The 15,533-nt window shown below is 44.1% G+C and overlaps 1 protein-coding gene across 1 annotated transcript in view; it reads right to left on the bottom strand.

Moving 5' to 3' along the window:
* The window catches only part of LOC309401346 (integrin alpha-D-like), a gene marked incomplete at its 5' end in the record, with an annotated part of 62,615 nt that overhangs the window by 41,733 nt on the left and 5,349 nt on the right, over window positions 1-15,533 (bottom strand). Inside the window, 6 exons of the mRNA XM_081970416.1 lie at window positions 563-692; window positions 1,118-1,203; window positions 3,042-3,192; window positions 4,520-4,673; window positions 13,004-13,149; window positions 15,068-15,198. Coding sequence (XP_081826542.1) covers window positions 563-692; window positions 1,118-1,203; window positions 3,042-3,192; window positions 4,520-4,673; window positions 13,004-13,149; window positions 15,068-15,198 — 798 coding nt within the window. The remainder of the gene's footprint in view (window positions 1-562; window positions 693-1,117; window positions 1,204-3,041; window positions 3,193-4,519; window positions 4,674-13,003; window positions 13,150-15,067; window positions 15,199-15,533) is intronic.

Here is a 15,533-nt window from a genome sequence, read left to right as displayed (position 1 = left end):
GCAGAAATTGAGGAGGCAGCTTTTAGAAATGCAGATTTGGTAATCCATTCAAGACAGGATATTTTGAAATTCCCTGCAGCAAAGTCTGAACAAAGGCAGAATGGTAGGATTAGCACCTCACCCAAGATCCAAAACAGGACGAAAACCATAATAGGAATTGCCGCTTTCAGAACACAAATCCCTTAATTGTGCCATCCCCAGAGCAGTCCAAAGTTCAACCAAACTAGCTCAGACAAACACCTAGGATTTGCATTTCCTTTTGCCTATAGAGCCAGCTATGACCTCTATATGACCCCATAGGAATCTGACAACAGTCAATAGAATATTAATGGACATGTTCTTGCACAGGAACAGGCAGCTCAAATACAAAGCCTAAAGAAGGTATTTAAAAAAAACCCACTCTCAACTCCATTTTGTCAGCTGTACCAGAACCATGGGCTCGGTGGTTCTGTTCATCGTTAAACCATCTTTCCAATCATCCTCCATGTTTCCAATGTCGTTCTCCCAGCTTGGAAATGAACCAGATTGATATTTCTCCCAACACTTTGCATGTGACTCTTACCAAGATAAGCAGATTTCAAATCACTTATGGAACTGGAAACATTGATAAAAGTCGCATCATCCTGGCTGTTGAAAAGGAAGAGTCCCCCAGCCCAATCGTAGGCTCCAACTGCCCCCAATATGGTGCCACTCTAAAAAGAACCAGCAAAGAAGAGATGTCAATCAACTGAAAGAAAACAAATACTTCAGGTGGAGATTGTTGTCTTCCTCTTTTCATAGGACACTAAGACATTTTGATTTTCCTTTTCTATAGTCCACCGGCAATAACCATGCCTGGGACAAATCAAACATTCAAAAAATCCCTTACTCTGCAAAGTACCTCTGAAATCAGGAACCCCAAGAAGTTTAATTTTAGACACTTTCCTTTCAGACATTGAAGTCCAGAAAGATTAAGGCTTCTACCAATGATTTGTCCAAGGAAGCCCACTAATCTTCACTTCCACGGGCCTTTAATGCTGAATTGTTTTCCACTCTGTTTTATGTTTCTACCTAAGTCTGACCAGCTACTTATCGACATCTAATTTGCATTGGAGAACCTAAGATGAGGGTGACTCACCTGGGTGTGCAAGGCACTGAATCCTTCCTGAGACAACTCTAACTCGAAGGATTGAGAGATTTTGCCAGTGTTCTGGGATTGAGTGCCTGCGGAAGGAAGTTGGAAAGACAAAGTTCAAGCCCTGAGATGCTTTACAGCAGGAGTGTCAAACTCAAGGCTCCAGCCCGCCGGATGCTTAAATCTGACCCATGGGGCTGGCCTGAAATAGCAAAGAATTGTCCCGCAATGACTGCGGCAGCCAAAAGGGGGTGCAGGGGGAGCCCTGTTTTGGCTGGCAGGGTGCTACAGAAGGCCATCCAGGCCGAAAACAGGATGCAGAGTGACTTATGCGCCGCCCCGCCCCCTGCCCCCTGTTTTGGCCGGCAGAGTGCTGCAGGAGGTGTCCGTCCCATCTCCCTGACTGCACCCAGCCTGCGGAGGAGAATTACAGTGCTGATCTGGCGCTCGAAGAAATCCAGTTTGATACCCCTGCTTTATTGGATCAGAGGGTGGACCATGCTGGGATAGGAAAGGATCCAATGGAGCAGAAGAGGGAATCAAGTTGACTGAAAGAAATATCGAACAAGTATCTTGGTGCAACCTAATGGCTTTGGGATGGTAATGCTGTTGGAGCAATGGCAGGCCAAGAAGATGGATAGTCTGTCAACTTAGTTCTGTGCCATTTATTTCAATGGAGGTTTAGTCAATGGATACAATTCAATGGATACAGGTCACATTTCCAACTGGCAAAATCAAGGATGGATGGATGGATGGATGGATGGATGGATGGATGGATGGATGGATGGGTGGGTGGGTGGGCGGGTGGATGACTAGACTAGACTGGACTGGACTGGACTGGACTGGACTAGACTAGACTAGACTAGACTAGAATAGAATAGAATAGAATAGAATAGAATAGAATAGAATAGAATAATTGTGTTGGAAGGGACCTTGAAAGTCTTCTAGTCCAACCCCCTGCTTTGACAAAAAACCCTATACATTTCAGGCAAATGGTTATCTGATAGATTAGATAGATGATAGATAGATAGATAGATAGATAGATAGATAGATAGATAGATAGATAGATAGATACTGACCTATGTCCCTATCTATCAATAGACCTATGCTCCTTCTTATACTGGTACTCAACTTATGACCACAACTGAGGCTGGAATTTTAGTTGCATTGGGGGGGGGTGTCAACAAATGAGATGCCCACATGACCACTTTGCTCAATGACTGCAATGCTGGTGTTCTCATTTGCAGTTGTTAAGTGACTGCATGGATTAAGTTGAGGGGCTGAAATGATGGCAGTCCCCATCTCTGTACATAAGGGAACTCCTGTGGTGGGCTAGAGAAATGAAGCTGGGATCTTTATAATCCCAGCTTCATTTCGCTATTCCACCGCAGGAGTTCCCCTCCCCTCCAAGTGCAGAAGGGAACACCAGCACTGGGTCAGAGAAACAAAGTTAGGATCTTTGGGATCCCAATTTTGTTTCTCCAGCCCATCACAGAAATCTTCCCCACATGCACCAAGGGGAGAAGAAATCCTTTGGTGAGTGGCAGCATCTTGCAAGCTTTCCTGCTGGCTTCCCCATTGACTTTCTGGAGAAGTTGGCAGAGAAGATTGTAAATGATGATCACATGATTGTGCAGTCATGACTTTGAGGACTGTTCGTAAGTAACTTTTTCTGAGTCCTTCATAACTTTGAATGATTGTTAAGTGACTGGTCATAAATTGAGGAGTGCTTCTCCTGCTAAAAGTTAGTCACGAAAGTCAATCCTGAACTCATGGCAGCTGGATCCAGCTAACAGTCATATCATGTCTTTAGTCAGCATTTTTTACTAGGGAGACAATCCATCAATTACTATGATAGTGAGTTCTAACTGCCAGTTTGAGCCCCAGATCCTAGCATTATTTCTAGGCAAACCATCAGATGTGATACCTTCTATGGCAAAAATTTTATTCTGAAGACTGTTCTGGATGTCCTTGAGAGCATCAAAATTGTTCACGGCGAAAACATAGTTCATAGCAGGTTCGGAGGCAATAGTCATGAGTTCTTGACGAGCAGTTCCTCTTGAGAAAGCAAACCCAACCTTGATGGCATGCCAGAAAGGGCGAAGGGAGATAAAAGAAGAGGCTGTATTGAGAAGACCAATCACCATCATTACTCTGCTCACAGTAAGGATTCTGTAGGTTAGTTATCCTCCCCTGCATTTTGAAGAGTTGCCTTTGGTTGACAGAGTGAGAGAGAAGAATTCCCCCCTGACCATCTGTCCCTATTGGCTAGCAGCTCTCTATATATCGAAACAATCAGAGGAAAATAGCATGTTCTGGATTTCTTATGCAGGTAAGAAAGTCCTTGACTTATGACCATAACAGAGCCTGGAATTTCCATTGTAAGTCATAACGATAATGGCACCCACCCAAATGACCAGATAAGATAACCTCTATTGTCAATTTTTACAGTGGGCACACTGGCACACATTAAAAATTAAATTATGTTGCCTGCTCTCAAAAGATTGCATATGTCTACCCATATGCATACATAACACACATAAACACATGCTACACACACATACACACACACATATATATACATGTATGTAGCATGTGTATATGTGTATACCGTAATACCGTATATACCATATATATGGTGTGCTTGTGTATATAATACATACAGGTATATATAGGTATACATATGTATATTAATCACTGTCCATCTTGAATACATAGCAGAAAGCGGAAGCTTGAGGATTCACAAGGTTGAAGCTACATGGAACAAAACTGTGGCTGAATCTGGATGTTCTGCTTTGGATACCCTGAACCTCCCCCCCCCAGGAAAACACATCATGAAGAGGAAGTGTAGCATCCCAGACAATCCTGCAGACCCTGCCCAAGCATCCCTTATGTCCTGGATAGAAGGAAGTGAATTGCCACTCATCTATTTTGCCATCCTCACCACTCTCTGTCTGAAGCAGTAATGCAGAGGTCCTCAAACGTTTTAAACAGGGGGCCAATTCATGGTCCTCAGACTGTTGGGGGGTGGGGGAGGATCGGCTAGGTGGGCATGTCTATGTGGTCATGTGACTGGGTGGGTGTGGTCAATTTAGCAGTCCAAACAATACATACAAATTTAACTTTAATTTGTTATGTTCCTTGGGGTGGAAAGCAGGTTAGTGAAGGAATGTGGCAGCCTTGGTGTGCATGTGAGGAACTTCTGTTTGTGTATGTGTGTGTGTGGTCCATCTGTCTGTCTCTGTCTCTCCCTCTCTATCTCTCCTTCCCATAAATTGTGGTCACATTGACCTTAGAACTGTGCAACTGGCAATAAAGGTGAGTTGGTTATCAAACATCTGGAATGTGGTCATGTGATCGTAATACATGTGTGTCTTATCTATAATCTTCTGCTAATGTTCTCACCCCAATGGCAAAGCGGATAATGTTAGCCCTTTGTGCTTCTGGAATCACATCACTATATTCTAGAGGATCTCCTGATTTTTCTCCATCGGTTATCACAATGAGAATTTTAGATGCATCGCTGCGGGCTCCTTTTTCGGGGAGAAACATTTCACGCCTAAAGAAAAATGAAAAAAATGAGAATAATAGTGTTAAACATGTTAAACCTGTTAGATCTGGGCAACGAGAGACAGACTGCGGACACGAAGTAACTCAACAGCTCATTTTATTAGTAGTAGTAGTGATCCAGCTTGCTCTGTGGTCGGAGGGTTCCCCTTTTATAGGGATGAGGCACGCCCATTGACCAATCAGAGGAATACCTGTTTCCCGCTGTAGGAGCGGACCTGAGGGAAGACTTATCTCGATATATGTTAATATCTAACACCCCTCCCCTCCTAGATGGGACGTTGCGGTAGGTGACATAGTCCTTTAGGTAGGTGGGTGTTTGTCTTGTTCGGGAGGAACGTCGGAGTTCCGGTTGTGTTGAAGTGCTTGCAGGACTGGTTTCCTGTTGGTTTGAAGTAGTTGCAGGATCGGGTGCTTTTTCTGTTTCTGGAGGTCTTGCGTTTTCGATGCTCTTTTCCCTGGTATCTTGTTCGGCTGCGATGACGGGGGTTTGCTCAGCGGCTGTGATGACGGGGGGTTGCTCAGCTGCGTGCGTGATGTCCTGTCCCCCGCTTAGCTCGCCGGTGTCGTCGTTTCCTGGGATGAAGTTTCCCTGCGGTTGTCTTTCTGTGGACAGGAAACTTTCGCCCTCATCCCTTAAGTTGGAGTGTGCTAGGCGACCTCGAAGCTGATCGATGTGCCTTCTCCAATTCCGCCCATCTTCTAGCTCTAACAAATACGATCGAGGGCCCATGATGCCAATGACCCTTGCCGGTATCCACAATGTCCCCCCTGTGTAATTTTGAGCATAAACAGTGTCTCCTTCTCTAAAAGACCTGACCTTACTTGTAGAGTCTGGGGGAGCCGAGGTAGAGTAATTCGGGTGGAGCCTGTCCAGGTGAGACCGTAGGCGGCGACCCATTAGTAGTTCAGCGGGGCTCCTACCCGTCGTTGCGCTCGGGGTAATGTGTTGAATGAGGAGGTAATGGTCAATGCGTGTTTGCCAATCCCCCGGGCCCATCCTGGCGAGGGCCTCTTTCGCGAACCGCACCATTCTTTCTGCCTGACCATTGGACGCTGGATGGAATGGCGCGATGAGGGCGTGTCTGATTCCCAACCCTGCTAAAAATGTCTCAAACTGCATGGCCGTGAATTGGGGCCCGTTGTCCGATACTAAGAGATCTGGCAGACCATGGGTGGCGAAAAGTCGCCGAAGAACCTTTATAACTGCCTCTGCCGTGGTTGATGTCATTAGGACTACATCTAACCACTTGGAATAAGCATCTACAACTATGAGGAAAGTTTGACCCTGGAATGGCCCTGCAAAATCAATATGAATGCGTGACCAGGGTGCCTTGGGTTTCTCCCATTCTGTGGCGGGCGCTTCCGGGGGTGCTGGTCTCGACTCCTGGCATGGGTCGCAAGTGGCCACCCACTCCTCTATTTCTTTGTCCATATTGGGCCACCACACATAACTTCTCGCTAACGCTTTCATTCTCACGATCCCCGGATGACCCATATGTAAAGCATTCAATACATTTTTTCGTAGAACAAAAGGAATAACAACTCGATCCCCCCACAATAAACATCCCTGTAACACGGAGAGTTCGTCCCGTTTAGACCAAAACATTTTGAATTCCGGGCCCACATTTCCCTTTGGCCACCCCCTCCATACCCAAGTTTGCACTTGCTTTATTAAATTGTCCTTCGAGGAGAACCTTGCAACATCGTAGGAAGAAACCGGTCCCGAATCCAAACAGTCAATGAGCAATACCGGTACTTCTGGAGTGGGGTCTGGCAAAATGTCTGGTAATGGGCAACGGCTGAGCGCATCTGCGTGTCCTAGAGTGGAGCCCGGTCGATGAATTAACTTGTAAGAGTACGCAGCCAGGAAAACAGTCCACCTGGTCATGCGTGGAGAAAGGGAGACCGGAGTGGGGCGATTTCCCGCCAAAAGTCCTAACAGCGGTTTGTGATCAGTAATGAGTTCAAAATCGCGGCCGTAGAGGTATTCATGGAAACGTTTCACACCTGCAACGGCAGCCAACGCTTCTCTGTCCATTTGGCTGTAGTTCCTTTCGGCCGATGAAAGAGTTCTGGAGTAGAAAGCAATGGGTGCTTCTTTTCCGTCGGGCATCCTGTGGCTGAGGACTGCTCCAACCCCGAAAGGCGATGCGTCGCAGGTCAATACCAGCGGGAGGGTCTGACTGTATTGCACAAGTAGTGAGTCAGTGGTGAGCAGGCGTTTTACCCCGGCGAATGCTGCAGCTTCGGCTCGTCCCCATCTCCATGGTGCGTTCCTCTGGAGTAGACGGTGTAGTGGCTCAGCAACGGTCGCCTTCTGTCTCAGAAAAACGCTGTAGAAATTAAGTAGTCCGAGGAAGGCCTGCAACTCGGTTTGATTTCGTGGTGTGGGGGCGTCCTGGATCGCCTTTATTTTCTTTTCAGTGGGGTGAATTCCCTGACCATCAATTCTATAACCCAGGAATTCTACGCTAGGCACGTTAATTTGGCATTTTTCTTTTTTAAGGCGGAGGCCCTTCTCTCTGATTCTGGCCAAAACAGATCTGACTCTTTTGTTTAGTTGCTCCTCGTTTGCAGCGGACACCAAGATATCGTCAAAATATGGGACAACTCCCGGTATCCCTTGCAACAGTCGTTCCATGACGCTCTGGAACAATCCTGGAGCAATACTTACGCCAAATTGTAGCCGGTTGCATTTAAACGCTCCTCTGTGCGTCACTATAGTCTGGGCCTCCGCTGTGGCGCTATCTACTGGCAGTTGCTGGTAAGCTTGTGCCATATCTAACTTAGCAAAAACCTTTCCCGGCCCCAACGAGTGCAATAAGTGCTGTACTACGGGCACAGGATATGCGCTCTGTTGTAGCGCGACATTAATTGTGCATTTATAGTCCGCGCAGATGCGGACTGATCCGTCTGGTTTGACTGGGGTTACGATAGGTGTTTCCCAGCGCGCGTGATCTACCGGCTCAAGGATTCCTTGTTCCACTAACTTATCTATCTCCTTATCTATTTTTGGGCGGAGTGCAAAAGGCACTCGTCTCGGTTTAAGTCGGATTGGCGCCACATTGGGGTCTAAATTAAATGATATTGGTTTGCCCACATACTTACCAAGACCGGAGCTGAACACATCCTCGAACTCCTTAAAGATCTTTTCAGCGCTGCTGTTTCTCACGGCGTTGATTCCGGTGACTTCTAATCCCAGGGCTTCAAACCAATCAAGCCCCAGGAGGTTCTGCAATGGCGCGCTGGAGATGGTCACGGGCAGCTGGGCTTCGATGTCTTTGAACTGGATGTGGAATGTGCCTTGGCCCACGATGGGGACTTGGTTCCCCTGGTAGTCTCGTAGCAGGACGTCTGGAGCGCGCAGTTGGCTCTTTCTGAGGCTGGGAATGGCCTGTTTCATGGATGCCCATGAAATGATTGTCAGGGTTGATCCTGTGTCAACTTCCAGCTCGCAGGGTGAGCCCTCCAAGAGGACTGTGACTTTCAGCCTTTTGGGCCGCTTAGGGCGGACCTGATGTATCGTGGTGAGATACGTTCGCAACTCCTCTCTCTGGGTCAACTCTATCTCATCGTCTACATCCTGAGAATACTCTCGTTGAGCGTCTTGGTAGAACGCTCTTTCAGCTCTCTGTGTGAATTCTCTCTGGGGATACGCTCGCTCACTTTCTTGTGAGTAATCTCTCTGGGAATACGCTCGTTCAGCTCTTTGGGAAGTTTCTCTCTGGGTAAACACTTGTGGATTTCTCTCTGGGCGCCCTTTTTGATTTCGCCAAGCCCCTGGGTTGGGCTTCTGTTGGCGGTACATGGGTGGCTGCCGTGAGGCAGGGACTCCGCTCCGGCACACTCGTGCGATGTGCCCAAGTTTGTTGCAGTGCGAACAAACAACGTTCCTGAACCTGCAAGTAGACCTGGGGTGATTCCCTCCGCAGCTTGCGCAGGGCGGCAAACGGGATCCGGGTTTTCCCCCAGGCCTCCAGTGACTGCTCTGCATCAGGTGACTGTCCTCGAACTCGGGATCCACGTAGTCGGGGCTTGCGTCTTCGTAGTGGACTCTGGTTTGTCTCGGTGCTGGCTGGGTTTCGCTGACCCTTCGTTGTATGGTCACTGCTGATTTCTCCGCTGATTCCGACGCTCTTGCTTTGTTCAACGCTGACTGTAGGGTTAGATTCGGGTTGGCTAATAGTTTCTTTTGCAACGAAATGTCTCTTACCCCACAGATGAATTGCTCTAAGATATGCTCTTCCAAATCCCTGTATTCACAGTGGGCTGCTATTCTTCGTAGAGCTGCAACAAATTGGTTAATGGATTCTCCCGCCTTTTGAGTCCTCATGTTGAATTCTTTGCGGCTGACATGGCGGGACGGTTTTGGCGCGTAATGTGTTTCCAAGGCTTGTTTCAGCGTCGCCCATGGTACTGCTTGTATTGGAGTAGGCGCGGTGAGGTCTCTGGCCGTATTGAAAACTTCCTTTCCGCAGTAGCCGAGGAAGATATTTTTCTTTCTTGCATCGGTGATCCCCGTGTACTCATTTGCTTCGAGGAAACACTCGAAGCGAATCATGAAGGCTTCCCATTCGTCGGTTGCTGGGTCGAAAGGAGCAGGGGGAGCATGCATCGCCATCTTCTCAGTTTGAATTTGCCGCGCTGCGGTGATCTGAGATGGCTGCCGGAATTTCTGCCGAATTCCTGGGCTGGATCAAATCCGGAGATTCTTGAAGTAGTGTTCTTCGTCCTATCTGTCTCTCATCCCACCTTCGTCGCCAATGTTAGATCTGGGCAACGAGAGACAGACTGCGGACACGAAGTAACTCAACAGCTCATTTTATTAGTAGTAGTAGTGATCCAGCTTGCTCTGTGGTCGGAGGGTTCCCCTTTTATAGGGATGAGGCACGCCCATTGACCAATCAGAGGAATACCTGTTTCCCGCTGTAGGAGCGGACCTGAGGGAAGACTTATCTCGATATATGTTAATATCTAACAAAACCTCTACCTTCCTTCTTTCCCAGCCAGTTTCTGAAAAACATGATCTACAACTCAAGTTGCTAAATGTCTACGGAGATTCTTAGTCACCCAGGTCATGGTTGTCTCAAGAGTGCTTTTTCAAGAGGCAATTGGACCTTCTTGTTATTCTTTGAAGCCGTGTCACTTCAGCTCGGAAAAAGCTTCTTGGATGAGAAGCGAAACATCTTCAAAGGATAACAAGGAAGTCCAGTCGCCTCTTGAAAAAGTATCTTAGGGATGACCTACAGACGAATGCCCTGTATAGAAAAAAGAAAGAAAATCTTAGAGAAATTAACAAATATTCAATAGAAGTAATTTAAGAATACAAATTAGGGATGAGCATAGGTTTGCTCCATTTATCTGTTTAAAGGAACGAAATGGAGGTCTATCTCCATGGCCCTTATATTAACACTCTTTTAGAACTAGGAAGCCAAAAAGAACTTTCCTTTGCAGATATTGGGGTAGGAGAAAAACAGGCAGGACTGGGAGGTGGACTTAAGCTTGTCATCAACTTAGAATGGTTATATTCACACAAGCGATTCAAGTCCAGGCCCCCTTTTTTATATATAATTTTTGTTATTTTATTTTTAATTTTCAAGACAAACACAGCACAAAGAATCCTCCTTTTTTACATACTGTAGAAAGTGTATCAGTAGGTTACAAAAAACTTTCGTGCATCTCTTCCACAGTCATCAATCATAATTCATATTAACTCAAGTATTTTAACTCAGATATTTATACATATTACCATCATCATACTTCCATTTTCATTTCACTATAATTGTTTAAACGTCCTTCATCATAAAATATATCAAGATTTAAAACATAACCACATACTGGCATTTCATTTGCTATTTCTAAAATCCTCCAATAACACTGAATCCTTATGGCCTATTCTAGCTAAACATCCATAATATCTAGTAATAAAAATTTCTAATCCTCCTTTCCAAATCAAATTTGTATGGACTCCTCTTAGCAACTCATTGCTTATTAAATCTCTCATGTAATTTCGATGCCCTTCTTCTGTTTCCTTAATCAGCTTATCTTTAATTGCCAATGGTGTTATCAATGATGTTGCTAATAAAATTTCTTTAAATCCATAAATTCTTTTGTTTTTTTCTTCTTCTGTATTTTGCCATGTGGGGTAGAGTTCCCCTCCATTTAATTCCTCTTTCAGTGTTCCACTCTTTCCATTTCCAGACACAAACAAATACCATAAATATCAGCGGATTTAATTTCTTTATGGTCATTTTCCTCTTCGGTTTTTAGGAACTTTTTCCACTTGATAAACATCTCCAACTTCTTCATCATATTTTACTGTTAGATACAATACAATACAATACAATAGCAGAGTTGGAAGGGACCTTGGAGGTCTTCTAGTCCAACACCCTGCCTAGGCAGGAAATCCTATACCGTTTCAGACAAATGGCTATCCAACATCTTCTTAAAGACTTCCAGTGTTGGGGCATTCACAATTTCTGGAGGCAAGCTGTTCCACTGATTAATTGTTCTAACTGTCAGGAAGTTTTTCCTCAGTTCTAAGTTGCTTCTCTCCTTGATTAGTTTCCACCCATTGCTTCTTGTTCTACCCTCAGGTGCTTTGGAAAATAGTTTGACTGCTCTAGATACTCTAGGTTTTCCAACTTCTTCCCCATTCTCTCAAATGTATTTGATAATTTTTGAATTTCTAACAATATCTTTTGCAGGTTTAAAGTTTCTTTCTGCTGTTGTGCCATTATCTCCAGCTGACAAACACTGCTGCTCTGGCTTAGAAGGTTTTTACAAGATTAAGCATAGATTCACAATAAGGTCTTATTTTCACTTTTCTCTGGTTAAAGAGATACTTCAAAGGAACATCTGTATGCTTTTCTTCTTATCACTCTCTATAAACAAACAGTGAGACCTTGAAGTGCCAAGCCAAAATAATCAGGAAAGTAAGAGTGCTTTGTTTCCAATACACAAACCTCCAGCCTCCGAGCAGCAGCATTTTTCTTTCCCTCTGTTGTAACAATTTCCTTTGTTTCCCTTGTGTCTTTTTTATATTCCAAGTTAAACAAAAGTCAAATTCTTGAGTTAGAGAAGAAAAGGGAAAAAAACACCCACAGTAGTGAAGAAGTAGAATTTTAGTCCATAGGTTACAAAGAATAATAATAAAAGAAAAAAATAGAAGAAGAAAACTTAATCCATTCGTTTTAAAAGGCTTGCATAAATTCCATCCATGAAGATAGCATTTAAAAAGCAAGATAACCCACTATCCAAAACCATTCAAAGCTTAAATCCACCGCTTATTTCTTCTGTTCTCAAATTTAAATGAACTTTTAAGTTTTTTATAGGCAGTCTCTTTTAAAACGGCAAAAATTCCTCACCAGCTGGAAACGGAAGTTAAGGGGATTTTTAATATTAATTGTTTATATATTGTTTATATTGTTATTTATGTATTTTATCTGTGTTTCATTGACTGTACACCGCCCCGAGTCCCTTTTGGGAGAGGGGGCGGTTTATAAATCCAAAATAAAGTAAAGTAAAGCTGGAAACACTTTCTCTCTTCGTATCCTTCCATTTTGGAGCCGCCCCGACTTCATCAGCCTAATGGCTGGATTTTTTGTCGCCGACTTGAAGAACTTCTCTTGGATCCATCAGGGACTTTGCAATGTCCCTGAGATCAGCAAGACGTATTCTTCCTGTTCACTGTCTCTGCGGGACAGTTTAGGTCCAATTGGACCACCCAGCGCAAAAGTATCGGCTGTGTTCTCGGAGCATCGTCATGACGTTGGCTCCTCCTCCAGGTCCAGACCCTTTTGAATTCTGTTAACTCTTACCTAGTGCCAATTTAGTGCTGACCATTAGTTGACACAATTGTCTACAGGCTTGAGAATCAATCTTCTGAACTGCAATTTAATATATGGTCCTGGTCCTGCATTTACATCAGTGGTGGGTTTCAATTTATTTTACTACCAGTTTGCTTGTATGCGGGCTTGTGCAACTGCTGCACATGCGCCGAAGCGTCCAGGCAGGTAGGCAGAGCCTCCCGCCGCCGCCACTACCAGTTCGCCAGATCCAGGGCAAACCGGCAGAAAGCCATCTCTGATTTACATGTATGCAGTGGGGTAACCGGGACCAGAGGATCTGGGTGATCGACCCAGATTGGATCCTGCAAAATCAGGATAGCAGTTGTGGTGGTGCAATAATGTTTTTTTTTAAACCACAACGTGCATCGATCCTCTTTTAAATGCAAGTAAAAATAAGCATTCTGGGCTAAGCAGCTGAAGTAAACTGTTAAACCGTTAAATTAAGAAAAACCAACCAATGAAAACTTACACCACTTTCTGGATATACGTAGCTGTGTAAGTAGCTCCACGCAGCTGCCAGATTCTTTTAATCAAGTCATCCGGATTTGGGGTAGTTTTGAAAAGGAGAAAGTCAAAATGTTCTTCATATCCACCTGAATACTGGGACAAGCCAAACTAGAGAAAGGGAGAGAGAGAAAGAGAGAATTATCCTCCTTAAAAAAAACTATTATTTTTTATATGATAATTTATATAGTTGTCTACCTTGCTGTAGTACCAGGTGCTTAATGACACATTATAAAATCTAGATAGTAGGTCAAATTGGTTGGGTAAACAGAGTTGAGGAAGTTAATAAACCGTAGGCCTGTTTCACAGATGAGGAGAAACTATTATTCTTGAAATATATTTATCAGCATTCAACTAAAAGAAACAATCTATGTGTAGGTGGTTTTATGAACATTTTATGTCTTCCTTAGCTTTGTTTTGTTCTTTTATTTCCCCTCCTCCTTTTTGGAGTTCGTTATTTTAATTTTGTGAATAAAATAAAAACAATATGCTGGGGGGGGGGGGAATAGCAGCAAAACCCTGAGCAATATAAAAACTGCCAAGGAGAAATATAATCTAATATCCTAGGAACACATAACAGGATCCAAATAATCTTAGCAGCCGCCGCGTGGGAATGCATCCAGATCTTCAAAACCTTTGCGAAAGCTGGCAGGGTGGAGGGCAATCTAATCTCAGAGATTCGGTTGTTCCAAAATGGAGGCACAGCAACAGAAGAGGCCTCAGGATAACATGCTTTAATTGAGGGAACACACAGCATGCTTAGCCTGCTAGCCCTAACAGAACAGTTAGAAGTGATTGAGGAGAGGTAGCAGTGCCCCCTGGTCATGTGAACAAAATTCAGTCCCACACATATTTATGACGATACACAGCCTGCCATCATTATCCCCACTCCTAGCAGACTAAGCCTTCATTATCTCCAGGTGGTATCCAGCAGATTCTGGCCAGTTCTGGAGAACCAGTAGCGGAAATTTTCAGTAGTTCGGAGAACTGGTAAATATTACCTCTGATTGCCCCTGCCCCCATCTATTCTTTGCCTCCCAAGTTCCATCTGATCAGGAGGAAATGGAGATTTTCCAGCAACCTTCCCCTGGAGTGGGGAGGGAATGGAGATTTTGCAGTATTCTTCCCCTGGAGTGGTGAGGGCACTCCCGGTTGGTTGCTCCCGTTTCAGACCAACCACAAGAGCACATGCGCACAAGCAAACCAGCAGTAAAACTGGTAGAAACCCATCACTGCTGCAGTTGTTAAGTTAGTAATATGGTTGTTAAATTAATCTGGCTCCCCCATTGATTTTGCGTGTCAGAAGGTTGCAAAGATGATTACATAATCCAAGGGACTCTACAACTGTCACAAATATGAATTTGTTGCCAAGCATCTGAATGTTGATCATGTGACGATGGAGATGTTGCAATGGTCATAAATCACTTTTTTCAGTGCCATTGTAATTTCAAACAGTCATTAAATGAACTGCTGTAAGTCAAGGACTACCTGCATTACAATAAAAATTCTAAAAACATTTTAAAACAATTTTAAAAAATTAAAACATCCAAAATATACATATAGGTTATAAGACACCGTCTGGAAAGAAACACCGCAACCACCACAGAATGGAAACTACCACAGATTGAATATCAAAGGGTCCCTAATAGAAAAAACATATTTTACAGGTGTGAAATTCAACAGGTTCTAACAGGTTCTGGAGAACCAGTAGCAGAAATTTTGAGTAGTTTGGAGAACCGGCAAATACTACCTCTGGCTGGCATCAGAGTGGAGAGGGAATGGGGATTTTGCAGTATCCTTCCCCTGGAGTGGTGTGGAAATGGAGATTTTGCAGTATCCTTCCCCCACCACGCCCACCAAGCCACGCCCACAGAACTGGTAGTAAAAAAAGTTGAATTTCACCACTTTAATTTTAGTATAGTAAAAAATTGAATAACGATTATATACTACTGCAGATTTCACCAGGTGACAACATTTTCATCCTGAATATTACTGTTTCATTCAACCGCGTCTGATCTCTTAACATTACCTGAGTGTTTGTATTTTGGAAGCGCTTGATGACCTGAGAAATAAAGGTCTTCATTTGTGAGAACTGTCTGGTACTTATGCTCCCTGAACCGTCAATCAGAAAAACGATGTCAGCAGGGCGTCTGGCACATTCTACAGAAGCGAGGTCAATGGAGAAGAAAATGAAAAAAAAAAAAGAATAGCATATAATCAAGCAGATGACAAAATAAATAAAATAGCATATATAATAAATAAATTATGCAAAAAATGAATTACTGTCTAAACTTAATGCACTTAATACAGTATGTCTGTGAGATACTGTAAGTGGACTGACATTTAATTATCCCACATTCTTCTCCGAAATGAGCTGATCTTCATCGTTGTGTGTGCAATTCTACAAGAATCTTGCTCACACTTAATTCAGAGTAAGCTTCATTCAGCTCAATGCATCTTTGATCTCCTGGAGAGCTTAGGTAGCCCTTGTCATT

The sequence above is a fragment of the Natrix helvetica genome, assembly GCF_964273705.1.
Source record: "Natrix helvetica genome assembly, chromosome: Z".
Taxonomy (NCBI): domain Eukaryota; kingdom Metazoa; phylum Chordata; class Lepidosauria; order Squamata; family Natricidae; genus Natrix; species Natrix helvetica.
The sequence above is the reverse complement of the archived record's forward strand: the minus strand, read 5'-3'. Positions and strand labels throughout refer to the sequence as shown.